This window comes from Crotalus tigris, unplaced genomic scaffold (assembly GCF_016545835.1).
Source record: "Crotalus tigris isolate CLP2741 ecotype Arizona unplaced genomic scaffold, ASM1654583v1 scf7180000017576.4783729, whole genome shotgun sequence".
NCBI classification, from domain to species: Eukaryota; Metazoa; Chordata; class Lepidosauria; order Squamata; family Viperidae; genus Crotalus; species Crotalus tigris.
In genome coordinates this window covers 590072-610687 of record NW_024096487.1, presented here as the reverse complement: position 1 = coordinate 610687, position 20616 = coordinate 590072, and the positions used below count along the sequence as shown (strand labels likewise).

At 37.0% G+C, this 20616-nt stretch overlaps 1 protein-coding gene across 2 annotated transcripts in view; it reads right to left on the bottom strand.

The window, feature by feature from the left end:
- MYBPC3 (myosin binding protein C3) overlaps positions 1-20616 on the bottom strand; it is a 77487-nt gene that overhangs the window by 44076 nt on the left and 12795 nt on the right. The window contains exons 3-12 of one of the 2 annotated variants that reach the window (XM_039357894.1): positions 19560-19694; positions 15548-15622; positions 14504-14652; positions 13476-13593; positions 11814-11862; positions 11099-11137; positions 9848-9904; positions 8076-8081; positions 4734-4754; positions 3678-3844 (exon numbers count right to left, since the gene is read on the bottom strand). In XM_039357894.1, coding sequence (XP_039213828.1) covers positions 3678-3844; positions 4734-4754; positions 8076-8081; positions 9848-9904; positions 11099-11137; positions 11814-11862; positions 13476-13593; positions 14504-14652; positions 15548-15622; positions 19560-19694 — 816 coding nt within the window. Of the gene's footprint in view, positions 1-3677; positions 3845-4733; positions 4755-8075; positions 8082-9358; positions 9362-9847; positions 9905-11098; positions 11138-11813; positions 11863-13475; positions 13594-14503; positions 14653-15547; positions 15623-19559; positions 19695-20616 lie in introns of both variants that reach the window. The other variant, XM_039357901.1, reaches the window with a different exon arrangement.

Here is a 20616-nt window from a genome sequence, read left to right as displayed (position 1 = left end):
TTGCCTGTTTTGAGCACTGCAATAATTTTACTTACAGTATATAAGTGAAATTATTCTCTCAGAACAGTTTTACATCTTTCTTGGAGCTAATCTAATACTAATGTTATCTTTCTGGGTGTTCCAGTTTTACTATGGTCTTGATCCCTAGTAATTTCTTAGAACAATGAATCACTGGAAGGATCTGTAAATTTAATTTATCTGATAAGCAAACAGTCTATGAAATATTTTTTTTAATTCTCTTTTATTAAGTTTACATGCTGTTACTAAGTTCAATTCAGGTACTGTCTTTTAATCTAAATTAACTTTGGCATCGAAATCACTAACTTCAATGTTCACAAAAAAAGCTCATATTTCCCTAATATTCATAATTTCTACCCAGGTAAACTATTACTGCCATTTTCAAAAACATTTCAAAGATTTAGCTTATAAGATCATCTAAATATTTATAAACCTAATACTAACATCTGCTGGCATTCATTGAGATTCAGCTAAATCCATACTCTGCACACAGGACAACTATATTAGTAGCATTTTGTTTTTCAATGGCAAGCTCTACTTTGTACTTTGTAGTCAAGCTTGCAGATAGAATAGAATAGAATTCTTTATTGGCCAAGTGTGATTGGACACAAAAGGAATTTGTCTCTGGTGCATAAGCTCTGAGTGTACATACCAATAACAAAATGATAAGTCTTAAATCATAAATCATAAGATACAATCATAAATCATAAGATACAAACAACAATTAATAAATCATAATATACCAATAGGAGAAGGTAGTAGGAAAGATGAGAGGTGGGAAAGATAAGAAGATGAGAAGATGACAAGGATAATAGCAATGCAGCCTACTTCATCTTTAGGCAAAAGACAGTGTTGTAAAAGTTAGGTATTTAGCTGAGTGATCGGAATGCAAGCACTCTGCTAATCTTTGTGTCTACCGTATTTTCTGGCCTATAAGATGACTCGGCTATAAGACGACCCTCGACTTCGGAGAAGATTTGCATGGTTAGAAAGTCGTCTTATACACTGGAAAATACGGGTAGTTGTTTTGGCATGCAATGCCCTATAGCGGCATCTTGAAGGGAGAAATTGAAATAGTTTAGGTCCAGGATGTGAGGGGTCTGTAGATACTTTCTCAGCCCTCTTTCTGGTTCATGCAATATAAAGGTCCTCAATGGAAGGCAGGCTGGTTGCAAATGTTTTTTTCTGCAGTCCTAAACTATCTGTTGAAGTCTGTACCTGTCCTATTTGGTTGCCATGCTGCCAAAATATGATTAGAAACATATTCACCAACAAGAATTCCTGCTGAATTCAAGTCTCCAACACCAAAACAAAATTTCCTCACCTTTCCCCACTAGCACTGATGATGCTACCTAGTTTGGTAGCAACTAGAAAGAAAGCAACCAAACTCAGAGAGCACTAAGGATCCCTAATTTCAACCTTGAACTACAAATATCCTCCTTCACTGATTCCTCATTTCTGTTTTTGACTGTAGCATTTGAGGTGGTTTAAATCTGCTGCAATCTAGATCATATTTTGCAGTTATAATGTCTAGTTGTTCTCACATGGTCCCAACTTTCTTCAGTTGATTCATTGGTACTTCTCCACTCCCTGCTTTAAAAATTTACACACTTACTGAAGGCATTTTCCCATTATAGCTTCCACTTATCTTTATAAATCAGTCTTTAAATGCTGACAACATGGATTAAAAGAAAAGTGCATTAAATACCAATTAACTGGTACCTTGCCTGAGGCTATGGCCATCTTGGAACTACAAAAATACCCTACTCTGTTTTGTTGATGAAATGGAATGGTTGCAATGGGAAATAGCTGCTGAACAGCCAAGGTACAATCCCTCTGCTGGCTTTAAAAGAAATAATGATATATTGGACAAAGATGGAAAGATTTGGTGTTAACCACAGTGGACGAATGGTTGGTGAAGATGGCTCAGTTTATGATTTTGATGATTAGACAGGCTAGATTATAGAAAGAAGAGAGGTATATTGTAACTATAGAGTAAGAAGTACATTTATAATTGTGTGCAGGGCTTTTTTTGTCATAGAACGCCCAGAATGGAGTTCCGGCGCCTTTTTTGGATGGAACCTTGTAGGGTAGGCAAGGCAGGTTGTATGACGTGTGTAAGTTCCGTCACCTTTTTTTTTTACAAAAAAATCACTGATTGTATGTATAACTGCTGTTATAAAATTGGAAGCTTCTTTTCTTTTCCATGTTTTTACTTCCTCTCCCTTTCTTTTACTTTTAGCTTTCTCTTTGATCTCCTACTTTTTCTTTTCTTTTTCTTTCTTTATAGTAGTTTTTATTAGTCTTCATCTTCCTGTATTTAAAAAAATCTTTAATAGAAAGAATGACATCTTGGTATGATGCTTTAGAAGCTGAATTGCTATTCAAGAGAGACTGTCTTAAGCTCAAAAACTGAAGTTAGTCAAAAGTTTCTACCATTGGGAAAACTGTGAGGTCCTTGGCGCTTTCTAAGCTTGATTGTTTTCTTACAAATGTTTCATTTCCCAACTAGATAATATCACCAGCACTGATGCTGTTACCTAGTCGGGCAATGAAATAGCTGCAAGAAAACAGAGAACACAAAGAACCCCACAGTTTGATTCTGAGATGCAACTATTCTCTTCTAATGGGAAAACTGTCTGTCACAAGCTTAACAGAACTTCAGTGGTGCAAGGAAAACAGCAGCCTGCCATAAATTGCAATGCAGCCAAGAAACAAAGAAACAAGCTCTGCTCTTAAATCTATTTACTGGATATGAGCCTATAAATCGTGGAGTTGTTCTGAACGAATTTTTCTAGTGTGGAAGTGCCCTATGACAGCATACATAATTATATAATCCCATTAAAAATTATATAGAACAAAAAGCCTGCAAGCCAATTTTCAAATGAAGCTTTGTCTGAAGGCTTGCGAGGAAGGATTGTGTTGCACTAAATTACAGCCAGACTAAGACTTATATTTTTAAAATGTATGTTCATGGGTATTCACAGTTGGAAGTGTGTACTTGTGTTGTGTGTGGAAAATTTTGAAGTGGCAGTTGCAATTGTGTGATTCAAGTTAATGTTGCATGCACATGAAAAGGTAGGGAGCCTTGACTGCCTAACTACAACCACCAATTTGATTTTTGTAACTTCCCCCTTGCATGGATGCCCTTAGGAAGTGTCGAGGAGAGACAATGATGGAAGAGTATTTCAAGTCTGGCCCTTCTGGATATCTATCATGATATAACATACATATAGAAAAGTGATAGAGCTTCCATGATGACAGCACAGTATTGCTTCTGTTATTTTGACAAATGCATTGGATCATGCCAATACCACTGGTTTATGAACACTGTACATTAACTCCCAATCTTCCATTCAGTATTGGTTTATTCTACCCTGTCTGTCTTTTCTCTTTCTTTACTTTGATTGGTTTGGTTGATTTTTTTTTCTAAGCTCCCTTTATTATTTATAAATTTCCTCTTTCTTTTCTCCTATCCTTGTCAGCTTTAACTTTCATTTCTAATTTTATAGAGCCAGCTGTTCTTTTCTAGATAAATAGAAGCGAGAGAAGAAAGGCCACAGTTTGAAAATAATAATAATTTATACATTGTTTGCATAGGACACTTCTCTAACAGGAGACAATTTATCTGAATGGTGGAGGAAAACACGTTCTCTTACATGTGCTTTTCTTCTCCTCCTTCTTCATGCGCTTGAGGCGTTTCAACATTCCCCGTAGATCAGTGATGCCATATTGAAATGCAATTTTCTCATATTCTGATGGCGAAGCATTTCGAAGGATTTCCCAAACATCAACCTCTGGCTGCGATTCAAGTTTTCCTTCATTTCTACAAAGAAAGGACATGTAGCCTCACATTATATTTCACTTAAGCAATTGAGCAACATCCAGGATCTTGGTTTCTCTCCTGTCAATAACATTTGGTATTTCAAGCTAGCAACAAATGCTATGCTTTCTAATGTGCTTGAATTATATCTTGGGTTTAGACATGTACAGTAAATGTGAAGGCTCTGGATCCTTTCGCCACTCACATAAGCAAGAGAAACATGGTGGGAGTAAAAGGTCTGGATGCAACAGAATGCTGCTGGTTCCCTAACATAGAGCTAGTAACTCTGTATTTTGCAGAATGTACAAATGTGGTCTGAATAGCTTGGTGATGAAGCAACAGCTGAACCTTAGATTCAGATTCTTAAGGTTGTGGTTAAGGACTAGGAAAACTTTATCTATGTATTTCATGAATTTATGGAAAAAATCTTCCATAGTTATAGGTAAGTAGATGATTTTTTTTTGCAAATACCGATTAATGCCTTATTTTAAAATTGATACTTGAAAAGATATGTGCCATCCATGGATCCTAAAGATGACTTTAGTCCAAAGGATGGAAGAATTTAACTTTGGATAATATGATAATTAAATTAAGATTGCTATTTAATTTCATGTTTCTTAAATATGTAAATCTGTTTAATTTTTTGTGTGTTGTTAATAAAAACATGAAGAGTTTTCCAAAGTATTATAATTTAACACATACATTGTGATATATGATATCAAACAGAGTCCAATTCATAAGATGTAAGATTCTAAACCATCAAAATGTAATATTAGCGCCTTTAAGGTGCTATAAAGTTACTTTTTTTTCCTTTTTCCCTTTTTGAAGCAAAAGACAGTTACCTGACTTTACTGACAATTACCACTGCAGAAGAGATGGAGTGAATGCTTACCGATGTACCGAGCGCAAGAAACTGCTGGACTTCAAAACAATGCCGAAAAATATATGCAGGAACATGCAGCAGCATCCCCATAAGCAAAAGAGAGGGCATCAAGAATTAGTAGTATCATCAGCCATCAGTAGAACAAGCTTCAACTTCCTTGATAAAAAGTCTAATTATTTACCACACTGAAAAATGGTAGCAAAGAAGCAATTGCACACACAACGACCCAATTTTATGTAGCTTATAGACTATAATTTATACCAGTCTCAAAAGAATATGTCATTAATCTACTGCTAGTTTTTCTGGTTGTTAATATTATTCAAAAAATTGACAGGAGCTTACTTCTACTAAAAATCCTAACTACTCATATCAACTAATGGAATCAGCGCTGGCAGTGACTCATGAAGGAGAGAAATCTTGGAATAATGATAATCAGTTAAATGGAAGTATTGATGCATTGTGCACCTGCTGTTATTAAAAAAAAGACCAATTTTATGTTAGAGATAATAAGAAACAGTACTGAAAATAGAGATACCAATATCATAACACTATTATACAAAAAAAGATGTAACCATATATGGAATATTTTGTGCAGCTCTGGTGATTGCACCTCAAAAAGGAGCTAGAGAAGGTTCAGAGGAAGCCAATAAGAATGAGGAAAGGTTACATATATTTGGGACTTTTTCATCTGGAAAGGAGGAAAATGAGAGAAGACATGATAGAAGTGCAAAAAAAATTACACTTACACCAAAAGTGCGGTGTAAATAAAGTGCCAAGGAGAATCTCTTTTCCCATTCCCCAAGTACTAGAACCTGAGATCATTTAATGAAATTAAATCCTGGAAGAATTAGGGAAGACAAAAGGAAGTATTTTCTTTTACTCAATGTGTAATTAAACCTTGGAATTTGCTACCAGAAATGGAGTGCTGGCTGCCAATTTATGGAAGTGATGGGGATTGGTGGTTTCTAAGATTGACAACAGCGTGACTGGGAGACAAGTAGCCTTCTCTGTGTATTTGATTGGCCATTTTGAAAACTAGCTTCTGGGCTAGATAGAACAGGGGTGTGATCCAATTCTCAAGTCCTTCATGGTCTTTTCTAAAACAGGAACTTCTACCTTGTGCCATTCTCTTTGGAAACATACAAATACAACTATTGATCTAATTTATAGAGAAGTAATTCAGTTCAATTAGTGCAACTTTATTCTTCAGTTTGGCAGAATCTGTGCTAAAAGAACTATTCAAAACCACATTCAAGCATCACTGCCTACCTCAAAACCAACCCTTGTTTTGATTTGGTCTCAAAGTTGGTGAAATAATGAGATTGAAGTCACAAGCCAGATTTTCACCATCTTAAGAATGACGGTAACAAGGGATTCTTCCACCTCACCTAGCTTGCCACTTAACTAACTAACCCCCAAGGCATTATGCTTCTTATTGTAAGTGATATAGAAAATAACCCCACAATTATTTTACAAGTGTGGGAGAATTAAAACAATCTTTGCCAAACTGAGGTCTCCCATCATCTTGAACTACAGTTTCCATCACAATATAAATTGTACTCCCATATAGCTGAAAGGAACCAGGTTGGGTATGGCTGCTTTACTTTTTCAACTAATCCTACCAAACACAAACAAGTTATCTAGAAGCATTACTTAAAACTGCGAAAATACCAGCATCTGTAGTGACCAGTTTTCGTATAGACCATTGTATATCCTTCCTTGCAGTACATACCTCAAGACATAGGGTTATGTAAAATCACATCCTCAAGAGTGGGACTATTTGGCATAGTTCTATCTTGCTTGCATATTAGAGAGTTTCATTAGGCCCTAACTAACTTGGAGTTATGTGTTCTAAACAACTGTGAAACAATTAAAATTGTTGCAAACAACTAACAATGGTTTCCCCTATCCTATTACTTGGAGTGTTTGAATGTCACCTCCTCTAGGAGTTTCTCTCATTGCCTGTCCAATGCTGGAGTATTCCTTCCGCTTGGTCTGTGGCACCTGTACGTCAGTGCCATCTATTCAGACTACCCTGTTGGAAAATAATACATCTGAGCAGCATAATATAAAATTTCCATTGGAATGACCTCCAGGAAGGGAGCCACTGGGTGAGTACATGCATTTCCAAAAAAGAACATTTCAGGCCTCTGAAAAAAGTTACATAACCTTCCTGCCTCTTTACTGTGATTATGAAACAAAAATACAGGAACAGATCAGTTGCACTATGCTACCATAAGTATTTAAAATGAAACCCTTATTTCCGGAGCCAGACAAGTCACATTAAAAATAAAATCCGTTTAAAAAAGAGTAAACAAGGGTTATAACATTAAGCTCCAGACATACCCTTTTGAATCAGTGGGACTTGCTTTTAAATGCCAAGCTGGAATAATAACACTTGAGCAAGTATCAAGTGTTTACCTGAAAAGTGAAATTCCTTCCCACTTACCCGCCTAAGAAATTTTGCTTTGAAATAGAGTGCGGTAGAGAGAACACTAGTTTTCTGAAAATATGGTAGGGCATCTAGTAGTTTTCCAAGTCCCTGACGACGTATACCATGGTAATGAACTCAGTAAATGTGAGGTGAGTGGAAGAGAGAGAATCCATCTCATTATTTCCCTTTAAGGGCTTTACCCCTCTGTATGTGAATTGGCTAGAAATGAATTCAGTTTAAGAAATCCTTTCCAGTTTTTTTACCCATCCCTTCCCTTTGGTTATAATGATAGTCTGTTCTTCTGTTTCAACCACATTTACCATGGCCACTAAGTACTTCCCCTGATTCTTTATCTCTTCCTCACTACTCCACCCACCCAGGCTGGGAAAGCAAACACCAACTGCTTTCCTTTTATGGGTCGAGAACAGTTTCCATTGATGGGCCTTTTCTATGAGTAGGCCTCCCCCTTCATTTCCTCATACTTGATACATTCCGTCTGAAAGAAAGAAAAAAAGAAAGAAAGAAAGAAAGAAAGAAAGAAAGAAAGAAAGAAAGAAAGAAAGACTGTCGTAATGTATATGGCAAAATATATCTAAAAAAGAGGGAAAACAGAGGAGTATCCAGTCCAGATTGGGATTAGTAGTACGGAAGGGAAGGTTTATATGCTTTTTCTATTTATCTGCACTTCCCATTAAAACAAGAATGGGCAACATTTAGCTCATCAAATCATTGCTATGACTCTGGAAGCTCTCATCATGTGACTAAATTTTAATGGTGCAAAGTGTGGACAATTAGCACATTTTGCTGCTGGGGTGGAGGAACAGGAATTTTCTGTCCAGTACCAATAGCTTTAGTACTTCTTCCAAATCAGGACAGCTGTAGGGTGCAAAGAGGCATTAAAGGCCCTCTATCTCCACCTGTCTCTGCACCCACTAATGCAAAATCTATGAATGACATTGGCTCATAAAATAGAAAAATCTTCATAGATTAAGTTTGTATACTTTTATATTGCTTATTTAAAAGGCTTAACATTGTTGAGAAGAGAAAGAAAGAAAGAAAGAAAGAAAGAAAGAAAGCTTTCCTCTCAAACATTAAGATATAGAAATATTTGAAAATTCTCAATATTTGAAAAAAATTCTTAAGACTAAACTCAAATTACTTATTTGATGGTATAAAACATCTTCATTGTAAACATAACCATTCATCAGTATAGAATTCCAAATTGCTGAAGGATTTGTATGAGAAACGGCTAACATCCTTCTGGATACATGCTTTAGTCTTGCAGATCCTGGCTACAAATTCACAGTGGCTGGGGTGTAAAAACACTCAAATAATCTAGTAGAAATATTAGAAGTCATTTCGGTTCAACTCCTCTAGAACAGGACTTCCTTCCAATATTACCAGTAGCAGGTTTTAGATTCAGTGCTGGTTCCAGATTGGCTATTCTAACATTCCAGTGGAAACATAGATAATTAATATTAATACTGAGTTTATATTATTTTCATATGGGTAAAAACTAGTTTAGTTATTACTGAAGTGACATTTATCCCCCATTCCTTTTTTTCTTCATTAGATAGAGTTGAAAATTATGGTGGATTATCATCACAACAAAATATGATCTCATTTGAAGGATAATTCTGGTTTTAAATAAAAGCAAGTATCAGTGGTTATCTTATTGTTAAAACATTTACCTCACGTTAACATAATCAACGTCAGGCTCAAACAATACATCACTGGAGCAACGTAAGTCAGTAACAGGGCAAAAACAGCTATTGTTTTAAAAGATGTTGTAAAGTAACTTACTGCAGAGAGGTTATTTTAGCTCAAGAGCTTTTATAAGACATGATCCATGGATGGTTCATAAGCTGCTTACTAAAGACGTTGGTTCACTTCAGTTACTTCAAGAAGGCAGAGAATGGCCCTTAGATACGATTACATATCTAGAAGATGCTCAAAGCTGGTTCCCAAATAACCAATTTTGGAAATTATTCAACAAAACTGCTCTAAAGCAGAATATTAAGCCAGCAAATTAATGAAAGTGACTGCTCCATCATCCATATGAGCTATATTTTAAATAATATCTGAGGTGATAGACGTATGATGCTCCAAAGCACTGAAAAAAAGGCTGCTTATGTATACTGCAAATCATACATACTTCACAAATTCCATGCAGTTTAAAAGGAATTAAAATAAATCTTACTCTCTGTTCCAGAATTCCAAGCAAGTTTTCCAAGTGGTGATGCAAATCAGAGCAAAGTGCAAAAAGAAGAAAAAAGGAGAGAGAAGCATGAAAAACCAGGGACAGAAAAGTAAATTGTTAAAAAAAAAAATCCTGATCTTCTTTCTCAGCCCTATATTGTGGATTATAGTGCTATGCTGCTTAGTACTACTTAGTACCACTGACACTGAACTGGCCATTTTGGGAATGTTTTCCTTGCATCCACTTTTTGACAAATTGTGTTGCTCAATCAGGTGCAATTGTGTTGCTCAATCACCACAGAGGTCAGTTCCCATGCCGTTATAATCACCTACTTTTTATTGGAAATAACAGAAACTTAAGACATTCAGCATTCCTTCTGGGGGAAATGGATGTGAGAATGTTGCCAAAACATTTGACACAATTCATTGGTCCCCAAGTGTTTTATCCCATTGTTCTGAAGGGTGAATTGGTTACGCAGTGACTACTCACCTCTTTCTCAGCAAGGTAGTGAAATCCAACTCTCTGCCTTCATCTTGACCATCCACACTGCACAACAGAGCAAAGAGTGTTTTAATAATGAATAATAAACAAAGAAAAAAATAGCTTCTCTAAAATGTAGGAATTCAACTACCTCCTTGTAGGAAAACCACTTCACTTACAAACTAAGAAACATTTTAGATTGTTTAAAGCTTGATCTCATTTCCTTCTTCCAGGGTATTATGCTCCTGATGATACTTGAATTATAGCATAATGCTTGGAGTCTCATGAGGGAAGAACAGGACTCACTTTTTAAAAAGATCCAGGTGAATATTTTGCTTTTATGCAATGATACCTAATCACACCAGACTTCCCTAACCTGGAATAGGCACTGGATAGCCAATGCTGGAAGGATGAAAGGAACAAAACCAGGTCTGACTCAACATAAACTTCAGGAACAACACAACCTAGTTTATTTTATCTTTTTTCTCCTCCCAAAGCTTATCAAGGAGATCATATTAAACCCTGAAGTCCATTGCATCTGCAAAGGTATCACACAAGCTTATTTTCTGCTAATATTGTTCTGAATATAAACATAGTAAATGGGAAAACATGCTTCCCCTGTTGTCGTCGTTACTAGATTGTTACTCAAAAATAAGAAATAGATACAGGCAATAATTTTCAATAAGCCTTTTTAATAAAATCATTTTATTTGGTTTGAGCTGAGTTGAGTAACAATGTTTGTTATTTTTGGTTTTACTATATAGCTCAACACCACATACTGGCTTAATACTGTCAAATGCAGTGACTTTGGGTCTTTATGATAGAGTGGTTGTTATCCAGTGATGGAAAGGAATTCACCAATGAAATTAGGATGTCCTTCTCCTGCCCTCTTTTGCACATATTCCAGATCTGCTCCAGAAGGTTGAATCACATGTAGGAGGTAAGAGCTGGAAAATGAATCAAGCTTCCACAGTTCAAATAAAGATAAATATTGGCTGTAACTGAGAAAATCATCTCAAGCTATCACTTTTCAGATATGCTGGAACTACAGTTCTTAGTATTCTTGGCTAGCATGGTTAAACCTTAAATATTTTAGTTAGTTATTTCATTATTTAGTTATTCCATGAAGAAAGTGATAAACAATGTTATAGAGCTGATGTTTGAGAGAAAACATAAAAATATTCTATTTTAACTGTTTAAAGCGCCTTTTGAGTGACAGTTCACAATGGTGATCAATGCTGAATATGGAATATTAGGTACCTGGATCCTGATGTCCACTTTCCTCCTCCTGCTGCACTCCTAAATAAGAATTATACAAAGAATTTAAACAAACACATCTTCTTTCTGCTGAAAAGAATCCTTACCTAAATTTCTAATTGCTTTATCCTGCTTTAAAAACTATGTTGATCAAGTTCTGAGCCTGTACACAGGGACTAGGTTATCTTCTAATCTCTATTGAATATTTGGGGTGATGTGTTGCGGTGGTTGCTGTTGTTGTCTCCTGCTGTTTATAAATACTTCTGAAACTCAGAATACTTCCAAACAAAGTGATTTTTTCCCATTTTTTCCATTTCTTCTATAGCTCCATCATGACAGGAAACATTTATCAGAAATATTAATCCCAGTGCTTAACTTTAAAATTATGTTTTTAAATGCTCAAATTACTTGAAAAAGTAATTTGCTATTTTGGATCATACCCATAAGCCTGGCTGTTAGATTAGGATGTGCAATGCACAGACGTGCACAAATGTAGTTTGTGCTTGAATCACTTGGCTAGAGATCTCAGTTTTGGGAACTGGGCTAATTGCATGATCCCTTGTGCTGTGTTAGGAACTCTCAGCGTGCTCCCACATTGGGCTTACGCTATGAGCGCATATCTGGAGTAGAGATTTAGCCAGTGATATTCTGTTGGTGTTATATATCAGTTTGTTTCCTGCATTGGCAAACTAGCATAAACATTTGTGATAACACTTACGTCCGTCGAAATGCTGATCGGATGTCCAGGTCAGCTGTGGCAGGTGCCTCTGTGATTATACAGATAGTGGTAATAACAATAAGACAGTATTCAAAGGCATCAAAAACTTTCTTCCCAAATTTTCCTCTAGTTTTTTTTTTAAAAAAACAGCATTTATTGTTTTCATCTGGAGATTGACATTTCATGCAGTAAGGAAAACCCCAGCCTTGCTTAGTACTTAGAAAGGAGACTACCTCAAAATCCCAGGCCTGTAGGCTAGACTTAGAGCTGAAAACATATTGCAAAAGAATGCAATAGCAAACCACTTCCATATTATTGCCAACTGCAGAAACTATATAGATGCATCATTTGGTGACCAGAAGTCATGTTCAACTGGAAGATTCTGCTTTTAAGGTTCAGACAGAAAACTTAGATTTAAAACCATCTAAATGTTGATTTTACTTTATACAAATATAATGAGTGTGATATCCTTATAGCAGCCTGAAAAATGACATGCTGATAGAGATGAGGGGAGTTTTGGGAGATGATGGAATTGAAATCCCACTGAGTGGGGAAACAAACCTGCACTAAGTTGCTTCTCCATGAAATTCCTTTAGACAAATATTAGTTCACCCGTCCTTCTAATCAAAGTCAAAATTATGGTTGAGGTATTTTTCCAATTTCTCAGTGATTTCTAAAATTAGGCAAGTTTCTACATTTAAATCAAGCTACAAAAATGATCAAGTTATTCTTTCAAATCATTTATGGGAAGAGGCCGGGCATGCGGTAACAAACATTTTCCCTTCCTCTTCTGGGGTTGGGCCTTAGAGAAAACAGAATGAGTGGTCTTACATTCTACTCACTTTTGCTGAATAAACAATCTAACATTGTTACGGATGCAAAATTAATTTGAATTCAGTTTGTTTGCAATCGCAGCAGTTTTAGTGCTTTCACAATTTAAAATAATGTGTGATCTGTTCTGTAATTAGATTACAAATTAAATTGCAGAAATACGATTGTATCAGATAGCAGTACAGACAGTAAGACAACTAATATTCACATACCAAACTGAAACTTCAACTGAATTATATTGCTTCATGTCCATTGTCTCTAAAACATCTGAGATTAAATCCCTTTGGATGGATAAGCAGGTTAAAATTGCCACTTTACAGCTAGTTACCTGGGAGTAAATTTCAATTTAAGTGGAGTTTAATTTTGAGATAGATAGGCATATAATTGCAGAAAACCAAGTTTGTACATTATCCAATTATCTTTGCATTTTATAAACATCCCAACAAAATCCTGGTTCAAAATACTGACATTTGAGAAAAAAATAGATCCATGAACATATATTTCTGAATGCAATGAAGCAGAAATTCTCATGTAGTTTTTTTTTTAAAATAACTAAATAAATCAACAATTAAAAGGAAATTTTTGTCATTTCTCTTTTGTCCCTTCTCCAAAATCCTATTTTATTCAGACTTTATCAATCCTTTTCTGAGCACATATTTTAATTTGATGTACGTTTTATCCCAGTGTATGCCTTACGCAAGACACATTATTCAGCATGGAATAATAATAATTACTATTATAGCATTATAGTAGCTATAATATATAGTATATTAATATTATATACTTTTACCAAAATATAAACATTTTGATAAGGAAAACATAACCCCTTACCATGGACAACCAGGGTAAAATTACAGCTATCAAATTTGTCCTTTATAGCCACTTCACATCGATATCCCCCTGCATAAGTTGGTTCTGCATCAATAATGTTCATTTCAAAGACATAAACCTTGAAAAGAATGGGAGAATTAATTGGCCCTTTTAGGAGATAGACACATAAATCTGAATGTTATTAACTAAGAGTTCTTCGTCTGAATTTCCCAATAATCATCTTGTTCTCTATAATATACATATGGAATTAATTACTACTTCACAGTGAATCCCTAGGAGCCAAACTCAACTTGAGGGATTCTTTATTTTTTACTTTCTCCTAATGAAAATGTTCTTGTTTCTTTTTTCTCTTAATTTTTTTTCCTACCAAATAATTTGTCATAAGAATGTATGAATATCTTAACTTGCTTAGGAACTCTGATGAGACCTCAGTATCTACAAATTTATCTTAATGGATATAATATATTCATTCTTTGTTCTATTATACTCTCTGAATCCCATTATATTTTCTATATATCTAACTATTGTTAGCTAACTAGAAGAGGAACATTCTTCTCTCTATTTCTAGTTAGAATGGAGTGATGAAATACATGAAGCCAGATTTAGTACATTTAAAACTGAAAAAGAAAAAAAAGTTTTGGGAAAAACTCAGATTGATATTTTAAAAAAAAAATCCCTAAGAGATTATCCATTCTTCATCTGTACAATTCCATCATTGGGATAAAACAGACTTAAGAAGTATTTTTTTCATCCTTTTTCTGACACAAATGTACACAGTACTTTCTTAACTAATGTAAATTACGCATTGGGAGAAGTTGCATAACATACTTAAAGTAAATTTTACCAGCTCTTATTCGGTACAGTATAAGCAAGAAGCTCTAAACAACATTTTAAGTCAAGACAATAAAACAGTAACTATATACAATTCTACAAATATTTCTAAGAAGAAATGTTGTTGTTATGATTATGCTGCTTTCAACAAAATATAAAAAGGTGGAGAGATCAAATTCTTTTTATAGTAGCTGTACCTTGTTAGTTCGGTCATAACTCTCATGAAGCTGGAGGTGTTTTCCCACTTTGCTTGCCAAGTCCATCCACTTCCCCTTGAACCATTTGGCTGTAGGTTTCTTCAGCAAGCTTTCACTTGCCACTACAGCAGTGAATGTAATGTTCCCGCCTTGGGAGAGAAATTAAGGTGAGTATGGAGTTTCCAGGATAAAAGTTTCCTGCTCTATCACGGACTACTTTAGAGACACCAGTTTTGCAAAAGAACCTTTCCTTTAAGGCAGACATGTCAAACACAAGGCCCGGGGGCTGGATGTGGCCCGCAAAGTGGTTTCATGTGGCCCACAAAGCCATCTTGGAAACAGTGAGGAAACAGCCCCCTCTGCCTTGGCCCTGGCCAGGCCGGCCGGGAGCCCATGTACAATTTTGTGGTGGCCATTTATGCTGAAACGCATTCAGTCTTAGCTCCATAAGCCCCCCCGCATGGCCTGAGAGGAATAGTGAGGCTCCCCCAGTGGACCATGCCTTGGCACTTGCCCTGATCCCACCCCCTTCTGCCAGAGACCCTCAGATCTATCCCACTCCTGCCCAGGGCCCCACAGGCACCCTTGACACGAACGATGGAGAGCTGGCCACGCCCACCCATTAGGCCATATCCACTCCATCCACGCCCACCCAGTAGGCTGCACCCAACCTGGCCACACCCATCCAGCCCGCCCGAGGGCAACCGCAATGCTGATGCAGCCCTCAATGAAATTGAGTTTGACACCCCTGCTTTAAGGTCTTAAAGGAACAACTTCTTTGAGAGCCAAGGTTCGTAGGGGAGACTTGTACTACACAAGTGAGCTCGGTCAGAGTTTTAAAGAGTAAAATAGGACACTTATGCATCTTCAAGATTAAAGCTAACGTTTTGCACCACACGCCCCAAAAAGTGCGAAAGAAAAAAGTCCACATTTTTTCATTCCACCTTTTAAGGGATGTCTGCAGTAGTAATAGTGACAAAATGAATGTTGCTAGGCCACCCCCTTTTTTTTACTTTTGGTCTAGAATCTATGCCATGCACTTACCAACTGTAACTTCTCCATCCTGTGGTCGAGTCACAAAGATACCAATTGGGTCGACAGGTACCTCTTTCTGGGCTTCTGTAGGAAGAATTGTAAGTCAAATCAAGATTAATATAATAATTAATAATGATAGTATAAATGTAAATGCTGCCTGACTCCCAGTGACTCTGGGCAGTTTACAAAAAGTCAGGAAACAACACAAAACAAAACAAAAGATAGATTATAGAAAGAAGAGAGTTATGTTGTAACCATAATGTAAATGATAAATTTATAATTGTACTTATTACTGTAAAGAAGATCAGAAGCTACTTCTTGATATCTTTTTTCTTTCTTTTCTCATAGTTTTAACTTTCTCTTTTCTTTCTTTCTTTTTCTTACTTTATATTAGTTTGTATTAGTTTTTATCTTCCTTTTAAAAATATTTAATAAAAGTTACCTTTCTATCCATTTATATATCTTTGGCAAAGAGGTTGGTTGTCAGGGTCCTTCAAAATACCAGTATGATGGGAACTGCTTGAATCTTGGGGAGAACTTAAGGGGGGGATTTTGGGGAAAACTTTTGCCACAAATATAAAGCAGTGGTCCCCAACCTTTCCAGTTTGGTAGCCTGGCATGTCACAGGGTGTGTATGTGTATGAGTTGCAGGTGCATACGCCCTCCAATCACATGAATGGAGCTTCACACACAAGCAGAGGGTGCTTGAGTGGAGAGTGCTTATGTTCGCACATGAAGCTCCACTCGTGCAAGCAGAGAGTGCTTGCCCGCGAAGCTCCATACGTGTGAATGGAACTTCATGCGCGAATGCAAGCGCCCTTCACTTGTGCAAGTGGAGCTTCACATGCAAACGCAAGCACCCTCTGCTCATGTGAGTGGAGCTTTGCGTGCATGCTTGTCCACCACTCACATGAATGGAGCTTTGCGTGCGCTTGCCCATTTCTCTATGGCCTGGTTTCGAACAGGTTGTGGCATGGTAGTGGGGTTGGAGATCTCTTTTATAAAGGATATAAGATAAACAAGATCCATGCCATCACCATGTATGCCATGCCAGTCATCAGATACTCTGCCAATGTGCTAGCCAAAGAAGGACATAGAAGCTGCTGGTGTGAAAACCTGAAAACTCATCATGAAGTACGGAGGTTAGCGTGCCAAATCCAACACCCAGAGATTCCAGTCTAGCTGGAAAGATGGCCATAAATATGGTGGTCAGGATCTGGTGAATATTAAAGCCCCTGTCCTGAATGAAATCTAGACCATTCATGAATAAATCAGTAAAATGGCACTTTAAGGTGAGCTTGCGAGAGAATGCTTGAGGCAGCAGCAGACATGGGAGGAAGATCAAGCAGAGGAAGTGTCATGGCACAACAAGACCCTACATGAGATGTATCATTGACAGATACCTGAGGTGGCAGACATTGGGAAATGTTACCAATGGCTAGAAAGCACTGGACTTAAAGACATCACTGAGGCACTTATCATTACAGCACAAGAACAGGCAGTAAGCACTAGAGGTAGTTGGTCTATCACACTAGACAGGATCCAAGGTGCAGAGAGAACTCAGAGACAGTCCAACACATAGTGGCAGGGTGTAAAATATAGGTAGGAACAGCATATACTGAACAGCACAAACTAGCATTATGCATAGGAAGATGTAGTAATGTTCTGTGCAGATATTCCTATAATGCCAGGTTCTTATTTGTGCACTGAATATGAGCTTGATCTTCCTAAGTCAAGATGAAAGATCCCACTGAAGGTCATGGAGAATAAGAAAGCTAAGACACTATAGGACTTCCAGATCCAGACAAACAAGCATGTATTAGCCAATTAACCAAACAGTGTGGTAGTTGACAAGGATCAAAAGACAGAGGTAATGATAGATGTAGCAGTGCCAAGTGACAGCAACATCAGGAAGAAAGAGTATGAGAAGCTGGAGAAGTACCAAAGCCTAAAGAAGGAACTGGAGAGGATGTGGAAAGTAAAGACCAAAGTGGTTCCAGGGATGGTAGAGGCAATTGGAGCTGTGACTCCACCAGATCCCAGGAACGACATCAGAGGTCTCTGTCCAGAAGCCTTCAGGGGGAGGGGCAGCTAAGATACTCCACAAAACTCTCAAACTCCGAGGCTTCTGGTAGAGGACTTGAGATTGAGGAAGATACAAACCACCCACAAGAGTGAGAACCAAAACTTCAACCAACTTCACCATATTGTCTTGGCCCTGGTCTTAAGCTTTGAGTCAGAGGAGGAAGAACCAGCTGTGTCGAAGAGCTTAGATTAGAAGCTCTTCCTCACTTGCTCCTAACCATGCAACAAGCCATGTGTTTGTGGCTTAGCACTTTTTTTCTGAAAGAGTTGTAAATGTATTGCAAAACTTGTGTTTAGCATTCTTCTGAATTAACGCTGCATGAAAGGTCAGCCTAAATCAGGAAAGATTGCATCCTACAAGCTTGGTCACGCTTGTACTGTCTTGGTGGCATTAGATTCCATTGCTATGTATATTGTTATGTGCAACTCAATCACAAATTCATGTTTTCCATGGTCAGCCACAGACTACTTCCAGAAGGTCAGAACTGGATCATTTGGCTACTCGTTATCAGTGTTAACATTCCCTTCCATCACTGTCTGAGAATCACATTTACTCTTTATCAATTGTTCCCTCCCATTTCATCCCAAACCCCCTGTCAGTGAGTTTATTTTTATACACAGCATTAGCACTCTTTCAGAAAAGCACTAGACTCATATTTAGAAATAATCCACTGAGAGGCCACAACTGCATAGGAGAGCTCCTTCCTGCTTCACTGTCTCCCATACCATTAGTTCCAGCCACTTGTTACCTGGATAACTTGACAGGTAGTTAAACAAATCATTTAGTCATTCACTTATAGTCAACTAATCCCAGCCTATGCTCAGTCAGGGGTCTGATTGTTGATTGTCTTTCCTGTGGGAAGCTTGGTGGAAGTAGAAACAAAATCATGGAAATCCTCCTGCTTTTCTTAACTTGCTGCTAATAATAAGTAAGGATAACATCATTTCTGGCTTTGTTATTATGGTAGATATGGATCTGCAATTTATCCCTGCATAACATTTTAGTGGTTTAAAGACTGGCAAGGAGCTCTTAATGCAGCTGTCAGGCCCTATGGACTTGCTAAGACTGATGGCAATCAGGAGTCTGTTGAACCAAAAACCAGAAGACCAGAATCAGGACTTTCAATGAAACATCCATCTGAGCTCAGAAAGTTACTTATATCCTAAACCACCATGCCTGTCTATCACTATCAAGCAAGAGAACATGGAAAAGAACACAGCTACATTTATGCCAGTTCTGGTCTGTTAAAGCAGGGAGCAGAGTTTAAGTAGACATGATGGTGGCAGATACTCAAAAGACCTGTATTTAACAAAAGTGTTCATTGAAGTAAATTGATTACTGGAAACTAATCACAGTTGTACAATCACTCGCTATTTTGCTGTTGTGCCTTGTGATATCAGCTACAGGCAGATCAGCTTAAACAAGTATATAATTTGGCAAATTATCTGAAAGATCAGCAAGGACTAGACCTAAGAGATAGAACATCCAGATTTCATACAAAAAGCCCCCAGCAGTATATTTTGAATCTCTAAATTGTGTTCTTGTTTAAAATATTAACAGTTGATGGAGGCAATATTAAACTAAACAGATTAGTGGCTTGGCCTGGTATAACATTGTTTTGATATCCCCAAAGGACAAAAAAATAATAAGTTTTCAGGCATAGGCATGCTAAAATAGTTAATTGAAATGTATGCACATTTTCTCATCAAAAACAAAGTTTTATAGTACACTGGTTGTATTTATTTTTATTCATTTATTCATCACATTTTTATACTGCCTAACTTAACTAGATGAGTCTGTATATACTAAAGAGCAAATAATAGGTAAAATAGTTTGTCAAGCCACATAATGTGGGTTTTTCTCTTTGTTGTCAGTAAATATTCATTTTCTTATAATTAGGATTAGGTTAATTTTCATGCCTGTTGCTATTTTTACCTTCTGAGACTTTGCTATCATCTTTAGCATCTTTAGATTCAGCATTTGTAGGTCCAGTATCTGGTACAGTAAGTATATCTGAGAAACTTGGTTGATCAGAAGAAACATCAGGAGGAGGAACCTCTGCTGTCTTTTCTTAAAAAAAAAAAAAAAAAGACAACATGGGAGAATTTTTTAAAATGAAACTTTACAGCACATTGTAGGAACATGACATTCTTCAGCAAAATTAAGATTATTTTTAATACTGAAAAATTAAAAAATTAAATGTGTCAAGAAGAATTTTCTGAGAGCAAGAGATATTCAGTTGTGGAACAGCCTGTCTCAGAGCTAGTGGACTTCACTTCCATTCTTCACTGGAAGAATGTAAATGGAAGTTGGATGCTTTAATAGCAGGCTGGGCAGGGAACTGGATCAAATTATCTCCAAAATGCCTTCCCAAACCTACACTCTGCAATAATTTATGAACTTTTTTTTTGCAGAAGTGAATATTTTTTTCATATTTAATAAATTGAATTGTCTTTGGAAATTCTCAATCGTCCTAGTCATGGTTGACCCAAAGATGCTTTTTTCCAAAAGGCAACTGGACTTTCTTGGTTTTTTTCCCTCTGAAAACGTTTCTTCTTCAGTTTTAACTGGCTGATGGGGAATTGGTGGATAAGCGAAACATTTTCAAAAGAAAAAAACCCCAAGAAAGTCCAGTTGCCTTTTGAAAAAAGTCCTTTGGGACTTTGTGAATTGAATTTTACAAATCCTCTTTCCCACCCCAAAACTTCACTGTTTTGGATGGGGACCTAGATAAGTGGATTTTGAGGTGGATTGCACCTTCCCTCATCTAACCAACAAAAAACTTTGCTTATTCAAATGCCTCGCAAATGCAGCAATGACTTATCTGCCTGTGGGAGGTTTGTGCTGAATCCCAACTATTGTTCTGTGGTCCTATCATTTAGCCTAGTGCAGTGGTGGCGAACCTATGGTACGCGTGCCAGAGGCAGCACTCGGAGCCCTCTCTGTGGGCACGCGCACCGTGCCCTGGAGATGGCAACCGTCCCTCTTCAAC